The 14,346-nt window shown below is 36.0% G+C and overlaps 1 protein-coding gene across 1 annotated transcript; it reads right to left on the bottom strand.

The window, feature by feature from the left end:
- Positions 1-174: 174 nt before the first annotated feature.
- On the bottom strand, positions 175-13,786 carry haspin (histone H3 associated protein kinase). Its single transcript, XM_042716035.1, has 18 exons — positions 13,626-13,786; positions 12,577-12,755; positions 12,359-12,463; positions 11,203-11,376; positions 11,021-11,108; positions 10,455-10,924; positions 9,596-10,358; positions 7,849-8,023; positions 7,421-7,578; positions 4,676-4,861; positions 4,442-4,527; positions 4,288-4,350; positions 4,083-4,174; positions 3,915-3,994; positions 1,869-1,957; positions 1,635-1,777; positions 609-711; positions 175-514 (listed from the first exon to the last, which is right to left on the bottom strand). The coding sequence occupies exons 2-18, from the start codon at positions 12,741-12,743 to the stop codon at positions 310-312; spliced, it is 3,147 nt and encodes a 1,048-aa protein (XP_042571969.1). The 5' UTR covers positions 12,744-12,755; positions 13,626-13,786; the 3' UTR covers positions 175-309.
- Between the last annotated feature and the right edge of the window lie 560 nt (positions 13,787-14,346).

Below are 14,346 nucleotides of genomic sequence, written 5' to 3'. Positions count from 1 at the left end.
ACACTAATGTCATAGAGTGGCTGGTCATGGAGGTGACTTCAAATGTGTGTGAAATGCTAAGACTTTTCTTTAAAAAAAAAAAAAAAATGCAAGAAAAGCTGGTTTTGCCATGCAATGCCAAAACTATAACTATCTCAAGATAATTAATGTATGTCAATAAATTACATATTTTAGTTTTTTTTAAATGGCATGATTTTATTTATTTGTTTTTTTTACAGAACTTTAGAATATTGTTACTTGCCCTGGACTGGTAATTCTAAATATACAGGTCTATCTATTGTGTTAATTAAAAACAAACTAAAAAAAAATTCACTGAAAGAATCTGCAGTTCATAAGAGCTTCTGTAGCTGACGGATAACTAAGGATCTCCGACTGGAAAGATTTGAGGGCGCTCTTCAGCATCTTCTGCTGGTTGGTCTGGGCTTTGTTCTTGTAGTTCATGCTCAACAGTTTGTCAGCTAGATAGTGCAGCCACAACACGTTAGAATGAGGATTATAGGTGGACCAGCAGTTACTGAGAGAGAGAGAGAGAGAGAGAGAGAATGAGAATCAATGATTCAGAATGAACGATTTTTAAATAACTTTTTGTCTGAGGCTGAAGGACATACTTGTTTTCTTTCTTCATTAGACGGTAGATCTCAAACTGATAATCTCCCTGACCCATAAACAACTCCTCATCGTTAGAGATATCACATGACACCGTCAGTCCATCTGAGAAAGAGAGAAAGAGAGAGAGTGAGAGAGAGAGAGAGAGAGAGAGAGAGAGAGAGACATTTGTATCAGGTTAACAATGTGCAACTCTTCTTTAAATATTTTTAACACATCTCAATATAGTTTAAAACAAACGTATGATTGTTTATAGACATACAAATTAAATAAAACTAACATTAATTTGAACAAAACATGGTAACAGAGTTGCAAATATAACCTAAATGAAACTCTTAAAAGGACAACTGTCCATTTTTAAACAGCTTTGTATTGTTACGGTCGATAATATAATGTAAATATAACATGGAGGGGAAAAAAATTCAAACTGTTCATTGTTTGTAACAACAGAAAAGCTGGTTGAAAATTAGTGAACTTAGCTAATTTGGGACAAAATATCGATAAGTAGTTCATTTATGGGGAATTTCAGTTTCTTTTAATTTTTCTCCTTGGAATAGTCAACCTTCACAAATGCAAATCAACAACTTTTATAAGAAATTAAAGTTTGCCGTAATAAATTCTACAGACTGTAGAGAAGGTCAAGGAAGGACTCTGAAGTCAGGCCAAAAATCACCGTTTTAAGAGTGAGGCATGCAAAATTTATTTTAAATGGGATAACGACATCTCTAATAGTTATTAAACAATAAGGCTTAAGCCTAGTCCCAGACTAAAATACATGTCTGGGCTGTTTTGACTGAAAGAAACTTGCATTACCAGACTAAAACGCATGTCTGGGCTGTTTTCACTGAAAGAAACTTGCACTGACTGATCTTAGAATACATCAGAGTCATTGTTTTGTCTCAAGATGCACACCAGTAATGTTTTTAATCGAAGGCACATTTCTAAAAACTTCTTAAATGTCCCAATCCTGGCTTGAAATCTAAGCCCTGTCTGTGAAACCAGGCCTAAGAGTTTGTTCTCAGACTGACCGATCTCCAGGCGTGAGAGCGAGTAGTCGATAATGTTGACGTGGACCCCTCGTGTCTCGATGGAATGCACTCTTCCATTCAGAATGAACTCATTGTGCTTGTGCTTGATGTTCTTCACCAGGATGTTTCCCCAGTGAAGATCTCTGAAACGTCAGCACACAACACTAACGTCAGCTTACACTGACAGACAGAGTCTTTACGCAATACGCACGCGGTACATTTACAACACGTTACCTGTGTTCAAAGCACAGCGCTTGCTCGGCTACAGCCAAAGCTGCGATGACTTGATGTAGAACGCTCTTGGCCTGGACCAGAGAAGACAGCTGCGATGGGACACAAATATAAACACTTAAGTTTGTGTTGATGATACACTAGAACTCAAACTATAAGTCTAATTAACAGGTTTAGCTATTACAGTGACTTTTAAAAGAACAGTTCACCTAAAAATAAATGAAATTTCTGTCATAATTACTCACCCTCATGTCTCTGTGTTTCGAGAATGAACTTATTTTTAATTAAACCTGAGATTTCCATCAAAAGCCCATTCCACAAAAGTTCATAAACACATTGTAAAAGTATTCTTCTAGTCTTCTGATGAGACACGATGACTTAGATTTAATTAAGGCTGTTATTCACATAAAATCTGATTCATATGGACTCAACACAATCTCTAAAATAACTTTTCACAGTTTTGGTGGAACAGACTTTCAGTGGAGACTTAACCCTTGTGCATTGTTCAAATTCACTACCCTTTCGTTATGTTCGGGATGAAAAGATCCACTAAATTAAACTGCAGTAAAAATTTATCAGATAAATATTTTTTTTGCATAAATCTATTAATCAACCTCAGTCCTGATCAAAACTACTAAATGTTTAAAAAAAAAAATCCAAGATTTTAACTCTTTAATTACCAAGTTCATAAATTATGTCACTGATTTGGGGGGAAAAACACACAAAGTGACTTATTTTCAATATAAAAGTAATTGTGGCTGGATATGTTTTTTTTTTATTTAAATTTTACCTTTTATAACAGTCTTGGGGATGTCAAAGATTAGTAACAACATTGGCTTTGATGCATTGTTAGTTTTTGTGCAGTATTAAATTTTAATCTTTCCTTCCTCATTTTTTGTTCGTGGCTGTTTTTGCCCCATTGACTTCCATAATAACGACTTTTTTTGATTGCAAAGCCATGACACCATAATATCATGCATTCTTGATGGTTGGTGGTTTTCCCTGTTGGGAAGAGGTAAAATGTTGTTATTTTTACAGTTGATCACTAGGTGGGACCATTAACCCTTTAGATAGCCTGTGCAAAAAAAAGCTTAGTTTCTGACTTGTATGTGGAGCTATATGGAGCATAACAGCATATTATACACAGGGAATTTTACCTTTTCCCAACAGGGTAAACCACCAACCATCAAGAATGTGTCATTATATGGTGTCATGGCTTTGCAATCAAAAAATGTCGTTATAATGGAAGTCAATGGGGCAAAAACAGCCACGAACAATAAATGAGGGAGAAAAAATTTAAATCTAATGCTGCACAAAAACTAACAATGCATCAAAGCCAATATTGTTACTAATCTTTGACATGCCCAAGACTGTGATAAAAGGTAAAAAAAAAAATAAAAAAAAAATCCAGCCACAATTACTTTTATATTGAAAATAAGTCATTTTGTGTGTTTTTTTTTTTTTCCCCAAATCAGTGACATCATTTATGAACTTGGTAATTAAAGAGTTAAAATCTTGGAATTTTTTTAAACATTTGGTAGTTTTGATCAGGACTGAGCTTGATTAATAGATTTATGCAAAAAAATTAGAAAAAATATTTATCTGATACATTTTTTACAGCAGTTTAATTTAGTGGATGTTTTCATCCATGAACATAACGAAAGGGTAGTGAATTTGCCCACAGTGTATTGTTGAGTTTTTGAAAATTTTCAAAGCATTTTCCCGAAATATGTGTAAAAATGAGATTTGTCACCAAAAATCATTCCATTTGTTGAAACACAGAGAAAGTTGTGGCCAAAATAAGACTCAACTTTACCCCCTAGTGGACAAAAACGTCCCCAACAACGCATAAGGGTTAAATCTCTCAGATTTCATTCAAATGTTTTCATTTGTGTTGGATTTGGAAAACCTAAGAACCAAATGGTGATGGATTTTAAACCATACAATGACAAAAACATTGGTGAGTCTTCAATGGAGTTCAGTCTTCACGGAAATTACTAGAATAGCCCAAACTATCTACAAAAGGAAGCTCTTGTGTGTTCAAGGTACCTTTCCGTTCATGTTCTCTAGATCACTCCCTCCAAACTCAAACTCCAGGATTAAGAACAGCTGCTCGCCATCAAAGAAATCTGTGCCAATAGAATGAGTACATTAATAGGCATTAAAAATCATAATACAATTATAAAAGGCATATAAATTGATATTCGTTTAGCTCACCAGGTCTGTCGTTCTCAGATCCCTTCTGACGGTCAAACTTGTCCCAGGCTTTGAGCAGAGCTTCCGGATAACATCCACGAACACAATGAAGACTAAAAGGTAAAGGAATAGTTCACTCACAGATGTGTGCATTCTTATAATACTCTAACACACACAAATCACCTCATTTTACACTCGCGTTAGCAAAGAAATAACGAAGGCATACTTGTTGAGCCCAATGAAACCGTCTGTCTTGTTGATCTCCTTCATGTTAAGGCAGCTCAGCTCTCTGTAGGAACATTGAAAGATGCTTTTGAATATTTACACACCACTACATTCAAATATACAACAGATTTTCTGAGCCATGCCAGACATCCTACTTGGAAATGATGATTTCATGAAGGATTTCGCCAAAGGTTTTCTGTTGTTCACCATTGACCTGCTGACTGCCTTCTACTGGGATGATCTATAGAAATCACATTTAGACATTTACGTAAGTTTAAGGAATAATTCTGTGTTCTCATTGACTTCTTGTTCACAGTTTTAATGTGTTTGTGGCCGTGTGATGTGTCCGACAGCAGTCAGCATGCTTCCACAATACAATGCACACATACTTTGAGAGCAACCGTCTCGTTGGAATCGTTTATGGTTGAGAAGACCTCTCCAAACGTCCCTTCACCGATCTTGCTGCAGTGTTTCATGCGAGCTGGAGGGATACAGTCACTGAAGGAAAGCGGGCCGCTCTGCTGGCATTCCTGATACACTTTTTCTGCATCGCTGATATCTTCATCATACGAAGCCTAGACCACAGACAAAGGAGGACAATAAAAAACAGAGAAAATAAAAGTTCTATTATATGTATATATATATATATATATATATATATATATATATATATATATATATATATATATATATATATATATTATACGTGACCCTGGAGCACAAAACCAGTCATAAGGGTCTTTTTTTATGAATAAATAAGCTTTCCATTGATCTATGGTTTGTTAGGATAGGACAATATTCGGCCGAGATACAACTATTTGAAAATCTGAGGGTGCAAAAAAATCAAAATACTGAGAGAATCATCTTTAAAGTTGTCCAAATGAAGTTCTTAGCAATGCATATTACTAATCAAAAAATAAGTTTTGATATATTTACAGTAGGAAATTTACAAAATATGTTCATGGAACATGATCTTCAAAAAACATCCAGGGTTTTTCCTACATTGAAAATTTTTTGGCGGCCGCCAAACGATTTTTTGTCCCGCCAAAGCCTTATTTGATCTGTAATAGGATTTTGTGAGTGAAGCAGGCTACAGACGGAGTGACGGAGAGAACGAGCACAGCGCCCCTCCCCCGCGCGCGCACTCTCCGTCTTCAGTTCTGTCTTTGCTCTCTCACTCGCGTCAAAATCAACTGATCCTAAAGGACGGAAGACCGAATCCATGTTTCACGTGCTGCATTCGGAGAATATTTTTCCATAATTACCGCTGGGTGTGAATTGCAGTCAAAAAAAGTTGCCTTATCTTCTCTTACAACTTGTGACAAGCATTCCGCACATGCAGCTGACTTAACTTTAAATAAACGCAAAATAAATCTATCCAGTTATGAAGTGTTGTGTGTGTGTGTGTGTGTGTTGACAAATCTTTCGCGATGTCCTAACAGCCAGGATTCCCACACAACACGTCCGCTAAAGTCCGATTCGCGACCAAATGACTCCTTTGAGCCGATTCATTATAATGAATGGTTACAGCGATCGGTCTGCCCGTCAGTGTCTGAATCAGTGTATAACAAATCATTACTTCTTAGAAGAACATACACATCTGAAATGAGAAAGTAAGTGTGCTTACCCCATTTAGCAAGAGTGGTTAGTAAAATTTAGCCTTAATAATCCACAGTATGTATAGGCCTACGACAATGTGTAGTAAATTACCTATAAAATCATTTAGTTTAAAGTTAAACTGGAGTGAGATGAAACTAGATCAAAGCACAAAGCAAGCTGTTGCTAGCTAGCTGCTAATTGTATTAAATTTTATATGGTAAAAAAATTACACTATTACACCTTTTAACGCTATGTTTTTAATGCTACTTTTTAACTGATATGATTATACTAAAATAATTATGAGGTCTATCAAAAAATTATTTTATCTTTCAAAACTATGAAAGCCAGTGGTGGAAAAATCACAGCTTTTTTTGCAAAGACGGCAATAAAGGGTGACAGTGAGAGTGACAGGTAATATCTGTGTCTGATAATTGCATAATTTGTAAATAGATAAATTGTGATAGCTTTGACATTTCAAATATACTTTGGTATCGATGATGTTTACATGTAAAATAAGTTGTAATCTCTTTCTTTTACTATCTAGCCTGACAGTGATCGTTTTTTCATGAATAAATAGGATAAGAAAAAAAATCACAAACTGTTTCTTTGTATTTATTTTAAATTTAACATTTATTGTTTGAATTATATCTGAGGGATCATGTGGCACTAAAGAACTAATTAATGACTACGAAAAACCATAAAATTCACCAACAAACGAATAAATAAAATAACAAAGTAAAAAACCTATTATCCTAATGATTTTTGGCAGAAAAGAAAAATCAATAATTTTGACCCATACAATGTATTTTTGGCTATTGCTACAAATATACCCCAGCGACTTAAGACTGCTTTTGTGCTCCAGGGTCACATATTACATTAACATTTTACTGTAGACATTATATTAATTTAAAAAGAACAACATTTACACTACCTTTCAAAAGTTTGGGGTCAGTACTTTTAATGAAAGAAATATTTTTATTCAGCAAAGTTAAATTGATTAAAAAAAAAAAAAAAAGTCATAGTACGTCCTTATATTGTTACAAAATATTTCTATTTTGAATAAATGTTCTTTTTAACTTTTTATTTATCAAAAAATCCTGAAAAAAGTATCACTGGTTCAACAACAACAAAAAATATTAAGCAGCACAATTGTTTCCAACACTGATAATAAATCAGTATATTAGAATGATTTCTGAAGATCATGTGACACTGAAGACTGGAGTAATGATGCTGAAAATACAGATTTGATCACAGAAATAAATTATATTTTCAAATGAATTAAAACAGAAAAACGATATTTTAAATTGTAATAATATTTCACAATATTACTGTTTTTTTTCTGTATCTTTTTATCAAATATATGCAGCCTTGATGAGCATAAGAGAAAAAAAAAACATTAAAAACCTTACTGATCCCAAACTTTTGAATGGTAGTGTGGGAATACAGTCACTTGAGTTTAAACAGACCTTTACCAAAAAAAAAAACCTGTTCGTGAGTGTTGAGGAGTGAACAGATAAATCTCTCTGTGTCCTTACCATCGGGGTGTTCATGGTGGATGGGAGCAAGCATGAAGGTATGAATCTGGACGGTGTGCAGAGAGGGGAAGCAAACAGGTTTAGACTGTTGTCATTTGGAAATGCAGCACCTGGGGACTTCAGATGAGACTGAACCAAGCGGCGCGGGGTGGCAAATGCTGTGGAACACACACACACACACACACACACACTCAGCTATTTATACATAACAAGTGCTTTTAGGAAAAGTGACAAGCACTTAAGGCCATTTTACAAGCTTTTAAGTTGTCAGAAGGAGAGAGGTATCAAAACAAAGGTGGCACTGAAAGCTTGCCTCCCGTCATGTAACATGTCAAATGCCCCTTAAGCTCTTAGATATGCAAACTATGAGTAGTTTGGTGTGTGAATCGAAGACTGCTGGCTTTATCTGGCCTGCTGCAAACACATACCAGTCTTCTTCTTATGCAGGGACAGTGCTGCCTTCAGTCGGCCCCAGGAGTGTGTCGTGAGTGTGTCGGGAGTAAAGTTGGTCAGGATGGAAGACAGATTCATTTGCTCCATTTTGAGAGGCGTTACAGCCAGACCAATCACACTGGTGCCCTGCAGCCAGCCACATGTTGATTCCTGCACGAACGCAAGGAAAAAAAGCAAGCGGATTAAACATTCAATCCTTCAATTTAATTCAAATTCAATCAGTTCAATCATTCTTCATACCTATACTAATAAAAACAATGAATCTCAAAGAGTTGCCAGATGTTGGTCTGAGATGATTAAAAAAAAAATGTTTATTTAAAAGTAATAAAATATATAAATATATACAGTACAGGTCAAAAGTTTGGAAACATTACTATTTTTAATGTTTTTGAAAGAAGTCTCTTCTGCTCATCAAGCCTGCATTTATTTGATCAAAAATACAGAAAAAACAGTAATATTGTGAAATATTATTACAACTTAAAATAATAGTTTTCTATTTGAACATACTTTAAAAAAATAATTTATTCCTGTGATGCAAAGCTGAATTTTCAGCATCATTACTCCAGCCTTCAGTGTCACATGTAACATCCAGTCTATCACATGATCATTTAGAAATCATTCTAATATTCTGATTTATTATGAGTGTTGGAAACAGTTCTGCTGTCTAATATATTTGATGAATAAAAGGTTAAAAAGAACTGCATTTATTCAAAATAAAAAAAAAAAATTCTAATAATATATATTCTAATAATATATTTTCTTTACTATCACTTTTTATCAATTCAACACATCCTTGCTGAATAAAAGTATTGATTTTAAAAAAAAAAAAAAACTGACCCCAAATTACTGACCAGTAGTGTATATTGTTATTACAAAATATTTATATTTAAAAAACATAGCTTCTTTTTTTCTTTTTTACTTTTTATTCATCAAAGTATCCTAAAAAAGTATCACATGTTCTGAAAAAATATTAAGCAGCAGAACTGTTTCCAACTTTGATAATGAATCATCATATTAGAATGATTTCTAAAGGATCATGTGATAATGATCCTAAAAATTCAGCTTTGCATCACAGAAATAAATGATAATTTAAAGTATAATAAATTTAAAAACAATTATTTTAAATTGTAATAATATATCACAATATTACATTTTTTTTCTGTATTTTTTGATCAAATAAATGCAGGCTTGATGAGCAGAAGAAACTTCTTTCAAAAACATTAAAAATAGTAATGTTTCCAAACTTTTGACCTGTACTGTAAATAAATATATATATATATATATATATATATATATATATATATATATATATATATATATATATATATATATATATATATATATATATATAGCGTAAAGTGGGACCTTAGCAATAATGCTCATAAAATGAAAAAAATCTCTTATATTTCCTTATAAACTGACAAACATGAAATTTAAATTTTAAATTTGAAAACATATCTGTCAGTTTAACATGTTCATTTAGCATGAGTAATGTATTTTTAAAATAACCAAATAATAAATAAAAAGCAAGAATAATAATAATAAATGTGCCTTGACCCATGCACACATTTCGTAATAGAGATGCACAACTAAATATTGTAAAATGTAAAAACGAACTATACATAAATGTAAAAATATATCATCTACTTGTCAAAGAGTGTAAGTGACTATTAGCTATAGTAAAATAAGCACAGGAGTGTATGCTTGACATTGATAACTGACCCCTGCACAGGTGTCTGCTCCAGCAGACGACATGCTGCCCCAGGAACTATAGTCTCCTGACACTGCCTTTGTCCGTCCTTCCTTTTTCCTCCGCTTCTCATTGAATTCTCCAGCGCCCCTCTTTGACCAGCGGCTGACATTAAGTCCACTCACACAAACTTTGCGACCGGTGCCAGTACCAGAACCCGTGCGTTCTTTAGGCACAGCAGGAGGTCGTGTTTTGCTATGAGCTACATTGGCAGACGGAGAGACCGGACGAGGTTGGAATGATGCAGACAAGTGTTGAACAACTGCTCCAGCGTTACTGGGAGTCTTATGATTTATTGAGCTGGTCGGGATAACATTCCCCGTCTCTTTAAGAGGTGGGGAGGCGCTGTCCCTGTGGCAGGTGTATGGGGAGGCGGGTGCTTCTGTCGCCCCCTGGTGGACAGAAGGATACGCAGCCAAGTCTAGACGGGGAATGCTGACAGCGAGGGAAGATAACAGACATTCAGCCTTAAGACGCCCGATAAGGGACTGCTTTGAGCAACCAGCTCCAGCAGAAGGGGAAGCAGAAAGAGACTTAGAAGAGGAGAGATAGAGTGATGGTTTGGATAGTGAGGAGCAGCTGGATGATACAGTTATATAGGTTTGGCTGCTCTGACTGCTTGCTGCCACGGAGGACTCCAAACAATCCCGTTCCCTGCCGCAGCTTTGCACCTTCAACAGATGATCCGAGACATCTATTTTTTTGAGCATCACAGCTACATCCACTGTGCGACACCTATATATATATCAGACAAAACAACTGAAGCTCATTCAAATCAAATCAGTTTTGACAAAAAAGTTTTTTCTTTGTAAATAAAGAAGCATTACTCACCTCTTCTTTAGCTCGTCTGCTAGAGATTCTAGGTGTGAGTGTCGTGACACGCATCCTGTGCTCGACGTGGCCTCCGCACATCCTTCTTTCCTCCTCTGATCCTTCTCTCCATCCCCAGCTCTCTCTTCCACAACTGCATCCCTCTGCTCCGTCACTCTCTCTCCAGAGGATGCCTGGTGAAGTTCATCAAAGCTGAGGGAGGAGATCTCACTGATGGAGGGCTCTGGTAAGTTTTGGAGCCGTCTGCAGACCAGGGAAGGTGTGCTCGAAAGCAGGGGACGTTTACTCGGGAGCTGCTGCTCATCGCTATCATTGAAAGACACCTCAGCCAGAGCCACGCGGTTCTGTGAGCGTTTGCGGTTCTTGAGAGCAGCATGATTATTTGAGTCCGTGTAGAACGGCTTCCTGCTCGCAACGCGCTTGTTTTGGGAGAACGAAGGAAGGAAATCATCTAAGGAATCATCAACAGACTGGGGGGAAAGAGAAGAAAAACTGTTTTAAATGACAATCCAAAAACATTTTCATTTTTACAAACAAAGAACCCTCAGCAGACTTGTTTTACTCACGATCGGCTTAGTTTGGATGGGTGCCGGTGGTCTTCTGCGATGTGTGACAAACCTGGTCAAACACTGAGCGCCGAACACTTTCTCAGCACTACAGAGACACAAAACAACATTTCACTCATGCCAAGTCAAGTAGCAGTAACGATATTCAGATTTTTTTTTACTAAATGTCTAACAAAACTTACCCAGCACATTCACCAGCAGACGTTTTCAGACGGATTTCATTCTTCATCGTACAGGAGTCATCCTCATTTTCACTGCTGCTGAAAATAATCGGTTTATTTATTTTTGCCTTCTTTGTCGTTCGAGTCTTCCTCACAGCTGTAGTCCTTACTGATGGTTTTGCATTTGTCTTCTTTCTGCAAAAACAAAGCCGTACGGTACAGTGAAGGTTAACACTGTTAAAGGGATACTCCACCCCAAAAATTAAACTTTTGTCATTAATCAATCACTTAACCCCATGTCGTTCCAAACCCATAAAAGCTCTTTTCGTCTTCGGAACACAATTTAAGATATTTTGGATGAAAACCGGGGGGCCTGTGACTGTCCCATAGACTGCCAAATAAATAACAGTGTCAAGGTCCAGGAAAGGTATGAAAGTCGTCGCCCCAATACTCCATCTGCCATCAGACGTGCAATCTGGGTTATATGAAGCGATGGGAACACTTTTTGTAAGCGAAGAAAACAAAAATAACGACTTTATTCAATAATTCCTTTGTCAACAGTCTCCTTTGTGTCTCTCCATATCACCGTATGCTCTTCTGTATCATCCGCGCCACAAGGATGGGCTGTTTTCTTTCAAAACCAAGCTAAATACACGTAGAAACAGCGCATCCTTGTGGCGCGGATGACACAGAAGAGCATACACAGCATACGGTGATATGGAGAGACACAGAGGAGACTGTTGACAAAGGAATTATTGAATAAAGTCATTATTTTTGTTTTCTTTGCTTACAAAAAGTGTTCCCGTCACTTCATATAACCCAGATTGCACATCTGATGGCAGATGGAGTATTCTGACGATGACTTTCATACCTTTTCTGAACCTTGACACTGTTATTTATTTGGCAGTCTATGGGACAGTCACAGGCCTCCCGGTTTTCCTCCAAAATATCTTAAATTGTGTTCCGAAGACGAACGGAGCTTTTACGGGTTTGATTAATGACAAAATTTTCATTTTTGGGTGAACTAACCCTTTAACTAACTTTTATCTATGACTTTTGACTCAATAAACTCCTAATTACTGCTTATTAATAGTTAGTAAGGTAGTGGTTAAGGTTAGGTATGGGGTGGATTAAGGGGTCTAGAATACAGTCATGCAGAATAAGCCACAGTCCAGACCTGAACAACGAGGACGGTGCATAGTTTTCCTCATCACTCCCGTTCTCCTTTATGGCAGTCATGCCTTTGCTCTTAGCAGGACGGGAGGCTCTCTCTCTTATTCTCCTAGTCACAGACAAACTAATTGTTATGGATAACATCAGCTTCCCTATAGAAAACTCAGACCACAGTTTTGCAATATAAAATGTTTTTTTTTTTTGGATGCACGTGTGTTTTACCGTTTCTTGGGTTGTGTGGTCTCGGTTATGGACTGATCTGATGAAAGAGTGCTTGAAAAAGAGAAAGCTGCTCTCTTCAGGTCCGGGGAGAACCAAGGCTCCACCTTTCGCATTCTTTTACTGTACGTCTTGATAAACAACGGCCCATTTCTTCCTCTTGCATTCATCTTGGATATTTACTACGGAGTAGAATAAAACAACTGCTAAATAAAAATGGAGAAACAACATAAACAACCCGTAACTTAAATGATTAGAGCATGTTATCGCAAAGGCAAGATCATGGGTTTTCAACTCTTCAAACATGCACACAATGCAATTCGCTTCGGGAGAAAGTATAAATGTAATTCCTGTGTTTTAGTGCGTACTAATAATGAACAATACTTTAGCTAAAATTAATTTCAATTAACTTCAATAATTAATTTCCCTTTACTACTACATAAAGATCAGTTAACATTAATCAATGCACTGTGTGTGAACTAATATAAACATGAACATTTTTATTAACAAATGTAAACATATGAGACCTTCTTGTACAGTACTACATAACGTTTATAAACTTTACAATTCACAACCTGCAGAATTTTGTATTTCACTGTATTTTAGTAATATTTTTTAAAAGGGGAGATGATCTAAAAATCTCTTCATGTAAACAAAAATTAAAGTGACATTATTTAACTGTCTTTCCGAGAAGTTTTAGGCGTATTTGTTATATGAATCTTCTATATAAGCGCATTTGAAACTGATTATTAATTGTTTGTGTGCTAATATCAAAACAAACAAGGCGCAAAAATCAACACAAGCAAACAACGAACATGAACTAAACACTCGAGAAAAGTGACCGTTTTCAAATAAACACATTTTAAGAACAAACTGTTTTCGGTTACTGGAATGTAAATTAAACTTAAAAATGAGTCGAAATTATTACTTCATTCTCGAGAGAATACGCTAAAGCTAACCGCTAGCTTGTGTAACGCTACAGGAAACAACTGCACTACGATGCGCATGTTTTAAAAAACGAAAAGCGTTAATATGCTGGCAACTGAATTTACCTCTACAACGTGTTATCGACATGTAGATCCCTTCTCGAGATTATGTAATAACTGTATGATTAAAAAATGTCAAATATGAACAGAACTGATCGCCATTGTAGCAAACCGCTTCGCGTTCAAACTGAGAAGAGTCGCTCGCTGATTGGGTTTTCCTCTTCTTCGTGTTTAACGGCCGCTCTCAACTTTGGATCTTTACCGCCACCTACCGTACACGAGCAACTTTTAATTTCCACTGCTGGGTCAGATGGGTTCTTCAATCAGAACGGTTTTATGGCGTAATTTAGTAGTGTATAACTGTACTGTAGCAACTGTAATTCTTTCAAAACAATCAAACCATCCCATTTGACAGTTGTTTCAACACATTCAAAGAGTGATGCATTGCAGTAACAGTAGCTACAGCAAACATATGTTCCTGCAAGTTACAAGAAAAAACACGGAGGGGATGTCATGAAACAATCTTTTCAAGTAGGCCTGCATTTAAAAAAAAAATCTTATGCAGTATGAAATATCAGCTATTAATGAAACATACAATAAATAAATTAAACAGCAAATACAGACCTATTGTATGGTAGTTTTATATTACGTAACCTAACCCTAACCATACCCCTTCGATAAAAATAAAAATTACTGTAGAGATATATATATAAAAAAAACTGGAGAAAACCAACAGCAGGCTTGACGCTTACTCATTACCCAAAGAGTACATGTGCTCATAAGTTGA

This window comes from Cyprinus carpio, chromosome A1, assembly GCF_018340385.1.
Source record: "Cyprinus carpio isolate SPL01 chromosome A1, ASM1834038v1, whole genome shotgun sequence".
Lineage (NCBI taxonomy): Eukaryota > Metazoa > Chordata > Actinopteri > Cypriniformes > Cyprinidae > Cyprinus > Cyprinus carpio.
Note: the sequence above shows the minus strand (reverse complement) of the source record. Positions and strands in the feature narration are given on the sequence as shown.